This window comes from Kryptolebias marmoratus, linkage group LG12 (genome assembly GCF_001649575.2).
Source record: "Kryptolebias marmoratus isolate JLee-2015 linkage group LG12, ASM164957v2, whole genome shotgun sequence".
NCBI classification, from domain to species: Eukaryota; Metazoa; Chordata; class Actinopteri; order Cyprinodontiformes; family Rivulidae; genus Kryptolebias; species Kryptolebias marmoratus.
In genome coordinates, this window is record NC_051441.1 from 20,170,997 (window position 1) to 20,185,671 (window position 14,675).

The 14,675-nt window shown below is 42.0% G+C and overlaps 1 protein-coding gene across 1 annotated transcript; it reads left to right on the forward strand.

Moving 5' to 3' along the window:
* The first annotated feature begins 5,693 nt into the window (after nucleotides 1-5,693).
* On the forward strand, nucleotides 5,694-14,641 carry LOC108247083 (dual specificity protein phosphatase 3-like). Its single transcript, XM_017434962.3, has 3 exons — nucleotides 5,694-6,021; nucleotides 10,797-11,029; nucleotides 12,155-14,641. The coding sequence occupies exons 1-3, from the start codon at nucleotides 5,807-5,809 to the stop codon at nucleotides 12,361-12,363; spliced, it is 657 nt and encodes a 218-aa protein (XP_017290451.1). The 5' UTR covers nucleotides 5,694-5,806; the 3' UTR covers nucleotides 12,364-14,641.
* The last annotated feature ends 34 nt before the right edge of the window (nucleotides 14,642-14,675 follow it).

Sequence of the window (14,675 nt, forward strand, 5' to 3'; positions counted from 1 at the left end):
ATGCGAACTGGAAGGGGTCGAGGGAGGGAGGGAGTGCAGACCTGATGTGCTTCATGACTAGCCGCTCGAAGCACTTCATAAGGATGGGGGTGAGTGCGACGGGACGGTAGTCGTTGAAGCTGGATGGTGCAGACTTCTTCGGCACCGGGATGATGGTGGTGGCTTTGAGGCACGTAGGAACGACCGACTGGCGCAGCGAGGTGTTGAAGATATCCGTGAAGACATCTGCGAGTTCCCCCGCACAGTCCCTCAGTACTCGGCCAGGTATGTTGTCAGGACCAGATGCTTTACGGGCATTGATCCTGCTGAATGATCTCCTCACACTGTCCACAGACAGTGTGATCACCTGGTCACCTGGGGGGGGCGGGGACTTGTGTGCCGGTGTGGTGTTGAGGGACTCAAAGCGGGCAAAGAAGTTGTTGAGGTCGTTCAGCAGGGGGGTGGAGCTGTCACAGGTCTGTGGCGGTGGCTTGTAGTCGGTCAGAGACTGCAGTCCTTGCCACATGCTGCGTGAGTCCCTGCTGTCGCTGAAGCGGTGGGCTATCCTCCTGGAGTAGTCCTTCTTCGCCATCCTGATGCCGCGTGACAGGTTGGCTCTAGCTGTCCTCAGGCCAACTTGGTCTCCTGTTTTGAAGGCTGCGTTCCGAGCCTTCAAAAGCCTGTAGACCTCACCTGTCAGCCACGGCTTCTGGTTGGCTCGGATGGTAATGGTCTTTAAGATTGTTACATCATCCACGCATTTGGAGATGTATGCTGTAACCGAGTCTGTGTATTCCTGGAGGTCGGTGGTGGTGGAGTTGTGTGAGGCAGCATGCTTAAAACATGTATAAAACAAAACTTTTGACCAACTTTTGAATTTTTGGCCACATTAGACTGACAGATGACAGAGATTTGAGGCAAGTAAATAGTTAATGATGTAGTTGGTTTCTTTGACAGAGAACTCACAGGGTAGCATACACAAAACTCATGGGATTACATACAGGGATATCTTGGATACTGACACACACAACCAACTTTATTCTTTATCAGATAAACATGCTTGTTCTTAAAACAATAAATCTTAGCACACATTCTGACAGCGAACTAAAACTGTTACTGTTCAGAGAGGTGAACTGAAGGCTGTCTGGTCTCATAAATGTGACTTTGCTTTGTCTGCTGATGTTCTGTTTTCTTTGCTTTATCTGCTGATGTTCTATTTTCTGGTTCTCAAACCAAAATATATTCATGTATGAAGAATCTCAGTTCTAATTTGTATCTTTCTTTTTGTCAAACTTTTCAGTTCATGACCATTCTTCCTTTTTTCTTTTGTTCCTTTTTGTCACACACTGAGTCTCCAGATTCATGCTGCACATCTTTTAACAGGTACTAGAAGGCATGATCTCATCACCCCAGTTTTACCAGATTTACACTGGCTGCCTGTTCAGTTTTATATTGATTTTATGATTCTTTTACTCACTTTTAAGTTTAACTGCAGTGTCTGTACAGTTTTAAATTCTGCTTGAAAAGTATTTTTACATTGACTTTCAATTTGAGTTCAGTTTGTATTCTATCAGATTTTTATGTTGTGCTGTTTGTTTTCAGCCTGTTTTATTGTACTTGATTGTTTATATGTGTGACTTGACATTAATCATTCAATCAATTGATGTGATCATATATGACCAGAAAAGAGGACTGTGTGTGAACAATTATATTATGTTGTGACTGAATGCAAAGAACATTTCACATTTTTGGATGGAAAGGGTTTTATCACTCCTTGCATTTTAAGATCATTTATTCTTTCTACTCAATCATAAGTTCTCGTGTTGTGATTTCTGAACTAGGGAATGGGACAGTCAGAGGTTGTGAATCTCCTCTCCAGTGATTGGTTCAGGGGTTCACGCATATTCTGATCACAAGCGCTTCCTGAAAACTAATTGTCTCGTAGGTCCCAATCTGCATGAATCACAAGACCCTAAAGTTATATATACTTCCTGCTTTGTTTTGACTTTGACGCTCTGTATTCTGTTGAATTTGTGACCTGCTATAGCACATAATAAATGCCACTAAAAGACAATTCTTGTGTCTAATTGTTGAGTCCACCATTACTTCTGTCATGATCGGGGGAGATGACGGAGACGAACCCAGTGTGCAGACTCATGTTAAAAGAAACTAATTTATTTAACTAAAGAACAAACAAAAACAAAAGCTGACGGGGCAGCAAACCAATAGAAACATAAACGAAATCAGAACTAAGTAAAAGGCAAACATAACAAGAGCTGGAGCAGGAACAAAACCAGGAACCAGGAACAAAATGGAAACATGCAACAGGCAAGAGACTAACAGCAAAAATCAAACAAACCTTAGACAAACCTTAGACAACTAACACAGACAATGGACCAGCAGAGTGTGGAAGGCAATGACCGGGTTTTAAAGACTGAGGATAATTAGGTAAATGGAGACAGGTGACGTGATTACAAAGTGGGGACANGATAATTGTGGTAAGTGGATTCAGGTGTATGGGAGCAATCATGGGCAGGTGGAGATGGGCGTGGCCAGGAAACAGCAAAAGGGTGACTGGGGAGGAGTGAATACAAAAGCACAAACATGAGGAAGACAGAACCCAAAATACAACCCAGAGAACTAAAATAAAATCAAAACAAAACCCAACAAAAGCCAAATCACCACAACTTCAGAAAATCTATGTTAATATTTTACATTATATATAACAAGATATACATAACTTCAGGATCCATCTGTATCATTAGGGTAGGTGTATAGTGTCAGAATTCTCACCTGCAGCAACAGAGGAAGAGTCGCTGTCTGTGGTGGTGTGGCAAGATGGACCTTAGGTTCTGTAGCTATAAACTCCAACTACTGTTTGAGAACACTCTGAGACTGATTTAAACATGAGAGACACAATTGATAGAAGGTCAGTCTTCTTGGCTTTGTCTTTTTTCGGATCTCTTCAAGGAGCCACCTGATGGTCTCCATGTATGTTGGTCTAAACAAGGTAGAGCTCTCCTCTTGAGGCTTTTGAGACCCTTGACCCTTTTCAGCACATCTGTGATGTGGTGAGAGCTGAATTTTCTCATGATGGGGAGTGTTGGTCATGAGGTAGGTGGGTACTCAGTTGTGCATGAAGGGTAAACCAACAAGAAGTAATCTTAAAGAGCTGTAAATTCATAAAATTTGGGGTAAGTAGCCAATGCAGCACAATCAGTACACAAACAGCAACACACACTTTTATACACTACGTATCTAATTGATTCCTTCCTGTTTGCACCAGTCTATAACTGAGCCTGCTCTAATAAGGACGACGGTAAATAAATAAATACACAAATCAATAAGGTTTAAAATGCTGTAAAAAATTAAATGTTCTCCTTGTGGCTACCTAAAAACATGCTGGAATATCTTATGTTCTATATTACAAATTAGAGACACTAATGAAAGGCCCAAGGCGGCATTCATGCTAGAACTACCACTGCTTACAGCTAGACTCCTTCTCAAAATATCTTTGATTATAATTTGTTTGTTTTGTATTTTCTACGAGAAAAACTTGGCTACATGGTACTTCATTTTTTTTGTTACTATTTTTTTTCTTGTGAACAGAGTTGTCTTTTTTCTGTCCTTTCCCTCCTTAAGTCTGCCAGGATTTGGGGGTTTTGTGTTTTTGATTCATGTTTATGTTTGGGTTTATTGTTTATTTTATTTTTTTATTTAGTTATCTTTATGTTTAGTCTTGTCTTAGTTCAGTTCTTATTCCTTCTGTTTATTGTGAGCAAAGTTGTCATATTTTCTGTCCTTTCCCTACTCATGTCGAGGTTGTCTCTTGTGCGCCTCCCAACAACATTCCAGTTAAATAATCAATACATGGCAGGTGAAAGATCTTTTCCTCCAGAAACAGGAATTTTTTTTAAAAAATGGCAAGTACACAGCTGTGTAAAGGATTGCATTTGTATATGGCACACAGAGAAACACAGACAGGTTCAAAAGTATTTACCTCTATTTATTTACCTATAATAAAAGAATGTTATGGAGTGTTTGGAACATTTTTATGGAGGGAAGCACAGAGAATAAACAGGAGCAGCCTGAAGGTCCAGTTGTGGACTTTATGCTGTCCATGTATGGGCAGGGCATTGTAAAATGTGTATAGATTCTCTAGAAACTTGACAGGTTATAGTGGTGCAAGTGCGATTAGTGACAAATCTAGTGACTTTGGCGGCTAAATGTGAGAAAGCACTCATTCTGCAGCGTACCGTAAACCCCGCCCACTTCCCCAAGCACTGACAGCTGTCAATCTCCCAGCATAGAAGAGAGAAAGCTATATGCGGCGCTCCCGCACGCCCCCTTGAGCACGCGTGGGAGCGCAATTGTTTTCACGTGAGTCGTGTTGTTATCTGATGACAGAGAGCTAAAGATGGAGAGGCAGAAAACTGAAGAGGCAGAAAGATAAAGATGTAGGCCTGAAAGAAAGCTTTTTAAACTGGTTGAAAGACAGCAGGAAGTTCTGTCTGAGTATCAAGAGGAGGCCTGGAAATGTTCAGGTTGGCTAAAGCTGCTAATTACTAATAAATAACAAGTTACAACTGTTTACTGATCAGTATTTACAATATAACAGCTGAGAGGATGGAGAGAAAGAATCAGGACAGACAGGAGAAGGAGACAGGTTGGACTAATGTTAGCTGGAAGTGTAGAAACAGCCACTTAATACCAAAGGATTTATTTTTAAATATTGTTTATATTAAAAAAGTGCATAAGCAAGACGTGTAATTTATTCAAAGCTAACTAAGATGGCAAGCCAATCACCACAGAGGAGAAAGTGGACAAGAGAGGTGAAGATGATGATGATGATGATGAGGGAGAGGAACAGAGAGGTGCAGAGGAGAGGGTTGGGGCAAGACCTTACTCAGAAGATCCATCTGAATGGCCTTCATCACAGGAAGTGGGGGACTCATTGACTCATTCAGGCTGGTTGAGAATGACCCACAGAGATGTTTTGCCGGGCCGTACCCCATATCGGGTATTATATGTTATAATATATGTTATAAGTCCATGAATAAAAAAAAATTATTCACGTTAACAGGTAAAAAAAAAAAAGGGGGGGAGGGGTGTAATGTGTCTGCATACCCCTCAGAAAGTAGGTAGTTGCACCCCTGCATGTCCACTTTGCAAATGAATCATTCGTGTGCAAAGCTGCCGCTGATCCCGTCCTGGATTACAAAGCGGGATGTAAATGTAATGTGGATATAATTTTAAATGTATTGTTTTTTTCACTGACTCTGTTGCACTAATATAAATCCCTGTGTTTCCAACTCCAGATAAAAGAGGAGGGTTGAATGTAGAGCTGGCAACTCCACGACACAAAATTGTCTTTTGGTTCAATTTGATAGTCTAACAAATTAATTTATGTAGTGTGGGATCAGGCGAAGCAATAAAGTTATAAAATTATTTCATAAAGTTAATTTGTAGTTCTAAACATATTTTGAGTGTTTTTTACTCATTTTTTTTGTCTTGCCACTGTTGATTTTCCTCTCTCCGACAGCCTGATCAACATCACCAAATATGCAAATTAGGTGATGACGTCATCTAACAACTTCTAGCAGCTCAAAATCTCACCCCCCCCCATTTTGTTGGGGTCTAGGGGAACCGAAGAGCCGGGGCCGCTAAAATCTTCGGTCCGGCCGTGGAGGGGAGGGGAGAGGAGGGACGGGGGACAGCTGGGGCTTTCAGAGCCGCTCAGGAAAACAGAAGCGAGCGCCAAGCCTCGGTCAGTCAGCCCGTCAGCCCGGTAAGCCGACACCCGTCTGCCGCCCCACCGCTCGGGACGATGCGTCTGTTGGAGGTCTTCCGTCACTCCGCCGCAGACATGAGGAGCAAACACAAGCGACGCACCGAGACGGCCGCCTCCAAGCGCTCCACCATGTCCGGCTTCGACGTGTCTCTGCAGCAACTCAACGACCTGCTGACGGACGACCACGGGCTTTACAGCTGGCCGACCAAACACTACCACGAGGTGTATCCGAGGGTCTACATCGGCAACGCGTGAGTCCCTCCATGTTGTCCCCCCCAGAAACTATTTGAGTCTGTTTTCTGTTGACCTGTTGGCTTCATGTTCGGGTCCTGCAGGTTGACTCTGACTCACCACTGGACCGCAGTTAGACCTGAACTAATGGATCCATACCAAAAATAAATAAATAGACATTACTGCAGTGCAGGCATTGTATCATGGAAACATACCGGGGAACAGAGGGGATCCAGGAACATTAGGGGATCTGGGGAACATAAGTACTGGTAATCAAAGGGGATCCTGGTCCATTATGGGGTACCAGGGAACATAAGTACTGGGGAACATAGGGTATCCGGGATCATTAGGGGAAACTGGAGAAGATAGGGGATCCAGGATCATTAGGGGGTACAGGGGAACATAGGGGATCCTGCTCCATTAGGGGATATGGGGAACCAGGAAACATTAGGGGGTACCAGGGAACATAGGGAACCAGGAAACATTAGGGGGTACCAGGGAACATAGGGAACCAGGAAACATTAGGGGGTACCAGGGAACATAGGGAACCAGGAAACATTAGGAGGTACCACGGACTATAAGTACTGGGGAACACAGGGTGTCCAGGAGCATTAGGGGGTACAGAGGAACATAGGGGATCTGGGGAACATTAGGGGATTCCGGAACATTTTGGGGTACCGGGGAACATAGGGATGACCCTGGATTAATGAATTCATCTTGAAGTGTTCCTCTCATGAATTCATACTAATCCATTAATACGGTCTCATTTTTATACTTATAATGTGTACACCATAATGAGTTATCTAGGAAAAATAAAAATCCCACTCAGAGCCTGTGACAACATGACCAACATGCTGTGTGTGGAATATTCGAGATGTTCTGAAAGATGAATGAAGTGAGCTCACTGCTGCGCATCAATGTCTCCGCATGAACAAAACATGCTGTGGTGTTTTGTAATCCAAGAAGAGGCTTTTTAGCTGTCAAAGGCGCACACCAGACAGAGGTGTGGGAGTGTTCTCCTGCAGCCGAGTGGAGCAGAGAGGAGGGATGGACGCAGAGGACGAGCTGAAAATAGCCGAACCCGTCCTCTTTGTCGCTCTTTGCTGTAATGCCGAGGGACCGTCCATGTTTCGGGTGTTTCTCTGCTTATACCTGCCTGATCTGAATGACTGGGTGATTAACAGGAGACAGGGGGGGAAACATCTAGAACATGCCAGCCAGTGGTCCTCAGGGACCAGGATTGGACTCCGCCGATCTAGATGTTTACAGACTGTTGATAAGAGGAGGATGGGGGAGTTAGAGTGGGAGAGACAGTCGAAGTCGCTGATAAAAAAATTTAAAAAAAGGGGTTTTATGGTACAACGGGGTGGAAAACACTAGAACTTAAAGGTTTAGTCATGGAGGGAAAGTTCTAGTCTTTTCATGTCTGAGATGAAGGCTTATTTTCGAAGCCCAGTGAGTCATCAGAACAAGACAGCCTCTCGAGTGCCGTTTTTTTTTCTTCTTTTTTTTAAATTCCTCCTACACGAAGGAACAGATTCACCCACGAATGGTAAACTTGAACAAACAGACAGCAGGACATAGGGGTGGGACAGCTGAATGTGGACTCGTCTGAAGCTGAGTGCCTCTGTCTGGTGGACGTCTTCGCATTTTCTATCTATTTTTTTTTCTTTCCGGCTTCTTTTCTTCGCACAGCTCTGCATCGACTATTTTTAGCTCTTTTCATCCCAGAAGCTGGAGGTGTGAAGTTATGCAGCGGCACCATGGGTCCACAGTCCAAAGTAGAACATCCTATTTTGGCACAGAAATGTCACAGGAAAATAAAATTAAAAAACGAGAACTGGGCATTTTTTGGCAAGGCAGCTTGAATTATGGGTAATTACCAGATATGGGGCAACAAACCAGCAGCTTCAAACCTGAATGGGAATTATAGGAGTTTCCAGTTAGATGACAGAAACAGTGTTTGTATGTTGGAGACACATTTGTACCAGTCTGGTGGACATTTTTACTGACGTTTTAGTTGTTTAGATGGTGAATATTTAAAGCTAATGTTGACGTGACATTGATCAAATGAACTCAGCTGATCCTAACAGCGTCTTTTAGGCACACCTGTTAGAGAGAGAGAGTTCAGATTTTTAGAAGTGGGGTCCTGTGGAAACGTTACAAACAGTTAATATCTTACCTGTTGGAGATAGCTCTTTGTATGACCTCAGTTTGGGGAAATTAAGTTTAATTTCGACAGGACTGACAAGCTAACGGCTAGTCTGAATGTGGCTAAGATTAAAGCAGATTGCTGCCATCTCAAAGCAATTAACCTCAAGGAGCAGTTAATATGAATGCTATTTAATAGACCTTTACATTACAGTCACTTTTTGTGCACAATATGCACATATACACTATATTGCCAAAAGTATTCACTCGCCTCCCTTTACACACATATGTATGCAGCTGGTCGGCCATGGAAACCCATTCCATGAAGCTGAAGGCCACATGAAGTCCAGAGGTCTGTAGCTGTTGACTCTGCAGAACGTTGGTGACCTCTGTGGTTTTACGTGGCCTACTACTTTGTGACTGAGTTACTGTTGTTCCCAATCACTTCCACTTTGTTATAATTAAGCCCGCCACGATAACAAATTTCGCTGGGCAATTAATTGTCTCAGAAATTATTGCGATAAACAATAATATCGTTTGGAGACCATTTTAAACTAATGTAATGACAATAACATAATAGTGCAAATACATCCTCTCAAAGATGAATAAACTTTACTTTCAAAAGAACACTTAACACTGGAGCTGGAACACAAAATAAACATAACAACCAAAAACAAAAATAAAATGGACTTTCAGTCTCCGTTAAGAAAGAATGCACTTGAAAAAAAAAACTAAAACCAAATAAATAAATGGAAATAAAAACTACATTCAGCCAAAACAGTATGGATTGTAAAGTCTGTAAACTAAATTACCCTTCAAAGAAATAGTAATCATTAGTTTTATATAGAGAAGTTGGGCAAAACTGCCAGTTTTATAAACAAAAAATGCAAACTAACAAAAGCACAAATGCGACATACCGGCTCACAAAGGTTCAGCGGTTCTCCTCAGTCATTTGGTTTGGATCCGAAGTTCTCCCACACCACTGCTGTTACGTCCTGCTTCAAACTAATACCATTTTGTTTTTTCCCCAATATCAAACAGCGTTTCTTTAGCTTGCTAACTCCTCACGGGGGCTAATGCTGCAGAGGTACAAGACGACGCGCCTTGGCTGGTTACCTGACACGATAGGCCACGCCCCCTGACGCTAAGAAAAAGGGAGGGGTCAGTGAAGAGCACCGGAGATCAGCCTTTTGTCATCCAGAAAGAGAGAGAGACACGAAGAAACGATAACGCAGATAAATGAAAATTACCAACCTCATTTTAATTTATCGTTCGATTAATTGATTTATCGTTTATCGCGACAGGCCTGACTGTGGAGTATTTAGTAGTGAGGAAATTACACGACTGGATTTACTGCACAGGTAACATCCTATCACAGTGCCACGCTGGAATTCACTGAGCTTCTGAGAGCGACCCATTCTTCCACTAATGTTTGTAGAAGCAGTCTGCATGACCAGGTATTTTATTTAATACACCTGTGGCCACGGAAGGGATTGGAACACCTGAATTCAATGATCTGGATGGGTGAGTGAATACTTTTGGCTATATAGTGTATTTTGGGATTCTTTGCTAGAACAAACCTAGACAGAAGCAGCTTGTTGTAGCACCTTCATCGCAGCGTGGGGCACTTCCTGTAGGAATAATATAACCTTTTTTTTTTTTTTCAAAATAACTGCAATGCAAAACTGATGGTGGTGTAAAAGTTTATTTTAAAAAAGCATCATCATGATCCACTATGACGTTTTTTTAAGGTTGGCGTTGTTATAATATAGCAGAGGTCCACTTTATCCTTGGCTCCATTCAGACAAGCTGTCAGCTCGTCAGAAATAAACTCTGTTCCTTCAAACTGAGGTTGTTCAGCAAACTACCTTCAACAGGTAAGATGTTCTTTGATCATAACCAAACACAGAACTCCACTTCAAACGATCTGAACCCTGATTGATTTAATAAAATCCGTCCCACTTTGGAATAAATCTGATGGAAACCTGACATGGGAGGTTTAATTCTGATTCTGATTCATTGCTGTTTGTCTCAAAATCAACTTTAGTCTAAACACTATGGTGGCCCTGAAGCGCAAAGCACATCAGCAAATCACTGAACACAACTACAAACTAAAAAAACACAAGAACATTAACCTACAGGAAGAGGTAGGTACCAGTGGGAAACATGAGACATTACTGATTGGACAACAGGACCGTTTGGCTTTGGAACCAGAAGTTATTCTGCCTGTAACATGTTTTTAAAATGTTACCAGTGACCCAAATGGAGCTGCCAGTGTCCAAGAATATTTTGAGTAAGGACATACATACAAGGTGATAGTGGATGTGCTCAGGACCAATCAGGTTCAAAACCTAAACGGTGCCGTCGTCCAATCAGAGACGTCTCATGTTTCCCACTGGTACCTACTTCTTCTGGTAGGTTAATGTCGTTGTGGTTTTAAATTTGTAGGTGTGTTTACTGATTTGTTGATGTGCTTTGCACTTCAGGGCCACCGTACAAAATACAGAATCAAATTTGCGCTATTTTATGCCACGTCTAGCATCACTGCAGCTTCGCAATAAAATAATATTCTGTGTTTGTTTCCTCTTTTTGTTCTGTTTCTTTGTTTTTTTGTTTTTGTTTTATTCTAAACGACCTGCCGCAGGTTTGTGGCCACCAACGTGATGCGCCTGAAACGCCTGGGCGTCACCCACATCCTGAACGCCGCAGAGGGAAACTCCTACATGCACGTCAACACCAGCGCGGAGTTCTACGCTGGCTCGGGCATCGTCTACCACGGCGTAACGGCCAACGACACCGACCACTTTGACCTCAGCGTTTACTTCGACGAGGCGGCGGACTTCATCGAGAAGGCCCTGGCGTACAAGAACGGAAAAGGTCATTGTTTTTGCACACTTTGGAAAAATGACCGTTTTTTATATTTCTGCTAAGAAAAAAAAACACAACTGTTAAATCTTTGGTAGTTTAAAGGCCCAACCAGAAGCAGTCAGAGAGCGCAAACCTCCTCCAAGGACACAGCGTGACGAAAAAATACTGCAATCCGGATCCTAATCTGAATCCCCATCAAATTTTAATCTGTTTTTTATTTCAACCCCAACATTTCCTGAACATTTCCTCCAAACCTGTTCAGTAGTTTTCACCTGATCTTTGCTAACAGACAAACTTTGAATTTTAGAAACCTGATAAGTTCTAGCACTACAATTCCTACACCACTTTAAAGATCTATTAACACAGGTTTTTCAAACAGATGTAGTTTTACAGAAGTTTTATTTACAACGCAAAACGGTAGCAGATATATTTATAAATTACAGCAATTCTAGTTTTATCCACCGTGTCACGTCTCAATCTAGAGAAGGAGGAGAGCCCAGCTCCATCCTCCTTGAGTGTTTCTTTCTTGGCGACACGTCTCCAAGTCAACACTCAGGGGAAAGTTACCCGACTCCACCAGCACCCTGCCTGCAAGAACCTGATCAGGGCAAATTAACCCACGAAAGTTCCCTTTATGCTGCAGAGAGCGATGGAGTAACAAAGTGCCCTTCTAAGCCCACAAAACTGTTCAAAAACCACATTATTGCTCTTTCTCTAACGTATTTAGGGAAGGTTTCTTAGTGTTTGGTTGAGCACTAACCTGTGAAGTAACCTGTAAAGTCTGGCGGGAGGGCGGAGAGCCTCAACTAAATGCAACCGGTCATCACATCCGTCCACAAACAAAGGTTCCGCCCAGATGCTGCTCGCATTTATCACTCCATCTCACCATTTCAAAATAAAGTGCAAAATCCATCATGTGAGTTCCTAGAATTTATATAAAAACGAAAATTATGAAATTATTATAATTTTGCTAAACAAACAAATAAAGAGTAGTCACACAATTATTTTGGGTGTTCTACACAATAGGAAGTGCTACTGGCAGGCCTTTTTAGGCAAAGTGGGCAGAACCACCCCTGGCTATGGGGCGTTTAACGTTTTATTTGAACTCTTCTTAACTTTTCTTTGCTTCTGCAGGCAAAGTGTACGTCCACTGCAGAGAAGGTTACAGCCGGTCGCCTACCTTAGTCATCGCCTACCTGATGCTCCGCCAGAAAATGGACGTCTACACGGCCCTGGCCATGGTGCGGCAGAAGAGGGAGATCGGACCGAACGACGGCTTCCTTCGGCAGCTCTGTCAGCTGAACCAGAGGCTGGCCGCTGAGGGGAAACTGTGGAACAAATGATGGACTCAGAGAACAGAAGTATGTTCAAATGTGCTTGGCTTACTTTTCCACTTGCTCTAAAGCGAGAACGGACCAGAGGTCTGTCAAGGAAAGTTCTGAAAATCCGCTAGTCTTTAGACAAGGGATGATAGCACTAAGTGTAGTCATTGTACACTACAAACAATACGCCATATATATTGTCATACTGAGCATTTTCTATGTTTCAAAGTAACGTGCCTCTTGGTCATTCTCTTGCGAACTCACCTAACCCTCTCAGATCAAGTCGTGAAGTTTCCCCAAACAGTATAAGTACTTTGAATTCACATTAGATGTGCTTCTTGTTGCTAAAAGCAATCGTTTCTGCTACGTGTTTGAAGCATCAGCTGCCTCTTTTACCAATGGGGTGGGGGGGCTCGGTACAGAGTATTTAGAAAATCGTCAGTTTGGTTTGCAACGACCGGCGTTGCAAAGTTTTTTGCAGGTGCAAAATTAACAAGACAAGAAAAATGGGAGCCATGCTGGCAAAACGAGTGGGAAAGAGCGCAGGCCGCAGTGCGAAATGAGTAAAAAATCTTTGCCGTACTTCAGATTTGTGTGGAAATGAGAGCATAAAGACACCATCTAAGGATCCCAGTAACTAAAATAGCATTTAATCTTCCCTGATCTAACTTTAAATCAATTTTTTTTAATAGTCATGTCTTTAATTTTCTTTGAAATTGGCCATTTTTCTCTGTCAGCTGCCACTGTGCTGGGAAATCCCTTTGTGTAATGTGTGGCGCCATCATGAAGCTTGGGGATATCCCCCCTTTTTAAATACAGGACTGGACTTCCCGACGGCATCGTTCTACAGCAATAAAAATCGCATTTTTCAAACTCCCGTAAACAAAGCTAGCTTGTTGCCAGGCCATGTGAAGAATCGCTAAATTTCAACAAACTGCAGAACTTTTTGAAGCTTTTTGAAATGAACAATTTGAAAGTAATAACTCAATATTGAACAACTCCTCATCGCAACTCATTTTGCCAGCGCGGGGCCCCAATTCATCACCAACTGAAAAATGCCTAACCCAGTTTTGAGACCTAAATAAACAAACACTAACTAAAGTAAGAGTTGGAGGAGAACCTTCAGCTCCCCGCTCAGGACACGACTTGGAGAAGGGTTCGGTGAGTTGGTCCTGAATGACGCTTTATTAAATAACCACTGGTCATATGTGCTAAACATACTGTTGATTCAGGTAGAACTCATTCTCAGCTTGTCTTTAAAAACTCGTGTGTAATTCTTATTCTTGTAGTTCTTATTACTGTAGTTCTTATTGGAGTTCTTGTGGGGAATAGATTGTGTTACTGATAATGTGAGCACATGTCTAATTCAGGCTCTTTGTCTCGTCTTGCTAACACTGCCAAATGTCTCAGCCTCAGCTGTCACACTGTGATTTCTATTAATCTGGGTGTTTTTAGACTTCTATAGAATTACAGCACAGTATTTTTGTCCAATATACTGTTATCTTGTACGTGTAAGGCAACTTCACAGTGTTTGACCTGCATTGCACACACTTTTAGAAAATCTGCCTTAGACGTATTTTGTGAGTTTTGTGCTTTGTAGTTTGGATTTTACTGATTTAAAACAAACGTAACCTCGTGACTCGAATGGCAAAAGGACCATAGAGTGGACTTGAATACATGAATCTCGCAGACTTCAAGGAGATCAGGGTCCGTTCTGTACTTTTTAATAGGATTAGTAAATGTTAGCGCTGTTTTTAAGTTTCCTAGCTATTTTTTTCTTTAAAAATATATTCAAGAGTCATAAGAGCCTAGCTGTTTGGTGGTGAGTACTATTTCTGGAAATATATCACTTTTGTTGTGAACTCTGATGCTGACAACCTGGAGTGGGTTTTTGCCAAGATTCTCTTTGCAATTTTCTCGTTTGTACTCGTTTTGGTATCCGTGAATCCATCTTTTATCATCGTGGTGGTCTGATTTCTTCATTTGTAGTTCATATTTGTGCGTACGATGCAAATGTGTACATATGTGAGTTGCTAAATATCACGCCAAAGCCATTTTAAATTGTCAGCAAACATGGCGGCATATCTCTTTGCATGTGTAAAATTGAAAACACGTTCTAAAAACAGTTTTGAGTTACTGCAATCGAAGAGAAACCTTTAAAGAAGCATTGAAACATGGGGTGTATACAGGTGCTGGTCATAAAATTAGAATATCATGAAAAAGTAGATTGATTTCAGTAATTCCATTTAAAAAGTGAAACTTGTATATTATATTCATACATTACATACAAACTCATATATTTCAAATGTTTATTTCGTTTAATTTTGATGATT

What these genes read in the sequence shown, in the direction of transcription:
- LOC108247083 (XM_017434962.3), top strand. Translation starts at nt 5,807, where the DNA reads ATGCGTCTGTTGGAGGTCTTCCGTCACTCCGCCGCAGACATGAGGAGC. An exon ending in AGGGTCTACATCGGCAACGC is followed by an intron (nt 6,022 to 10,796) that starts GTGAGTCCCTCC and finishes GACCTGCCGCAG; the next exon opens with GTTTGTGGCCACCAACGTGA. An exon ending in GGCGTACAAGAACGGAAAAG is followed by an intron (nt 11,030 to 12,154) that starts GTCATTGTTTTT and finishes TTGCTTCTGCAG; the next exon opens with GCAAAGTGTACGTCCACTGC.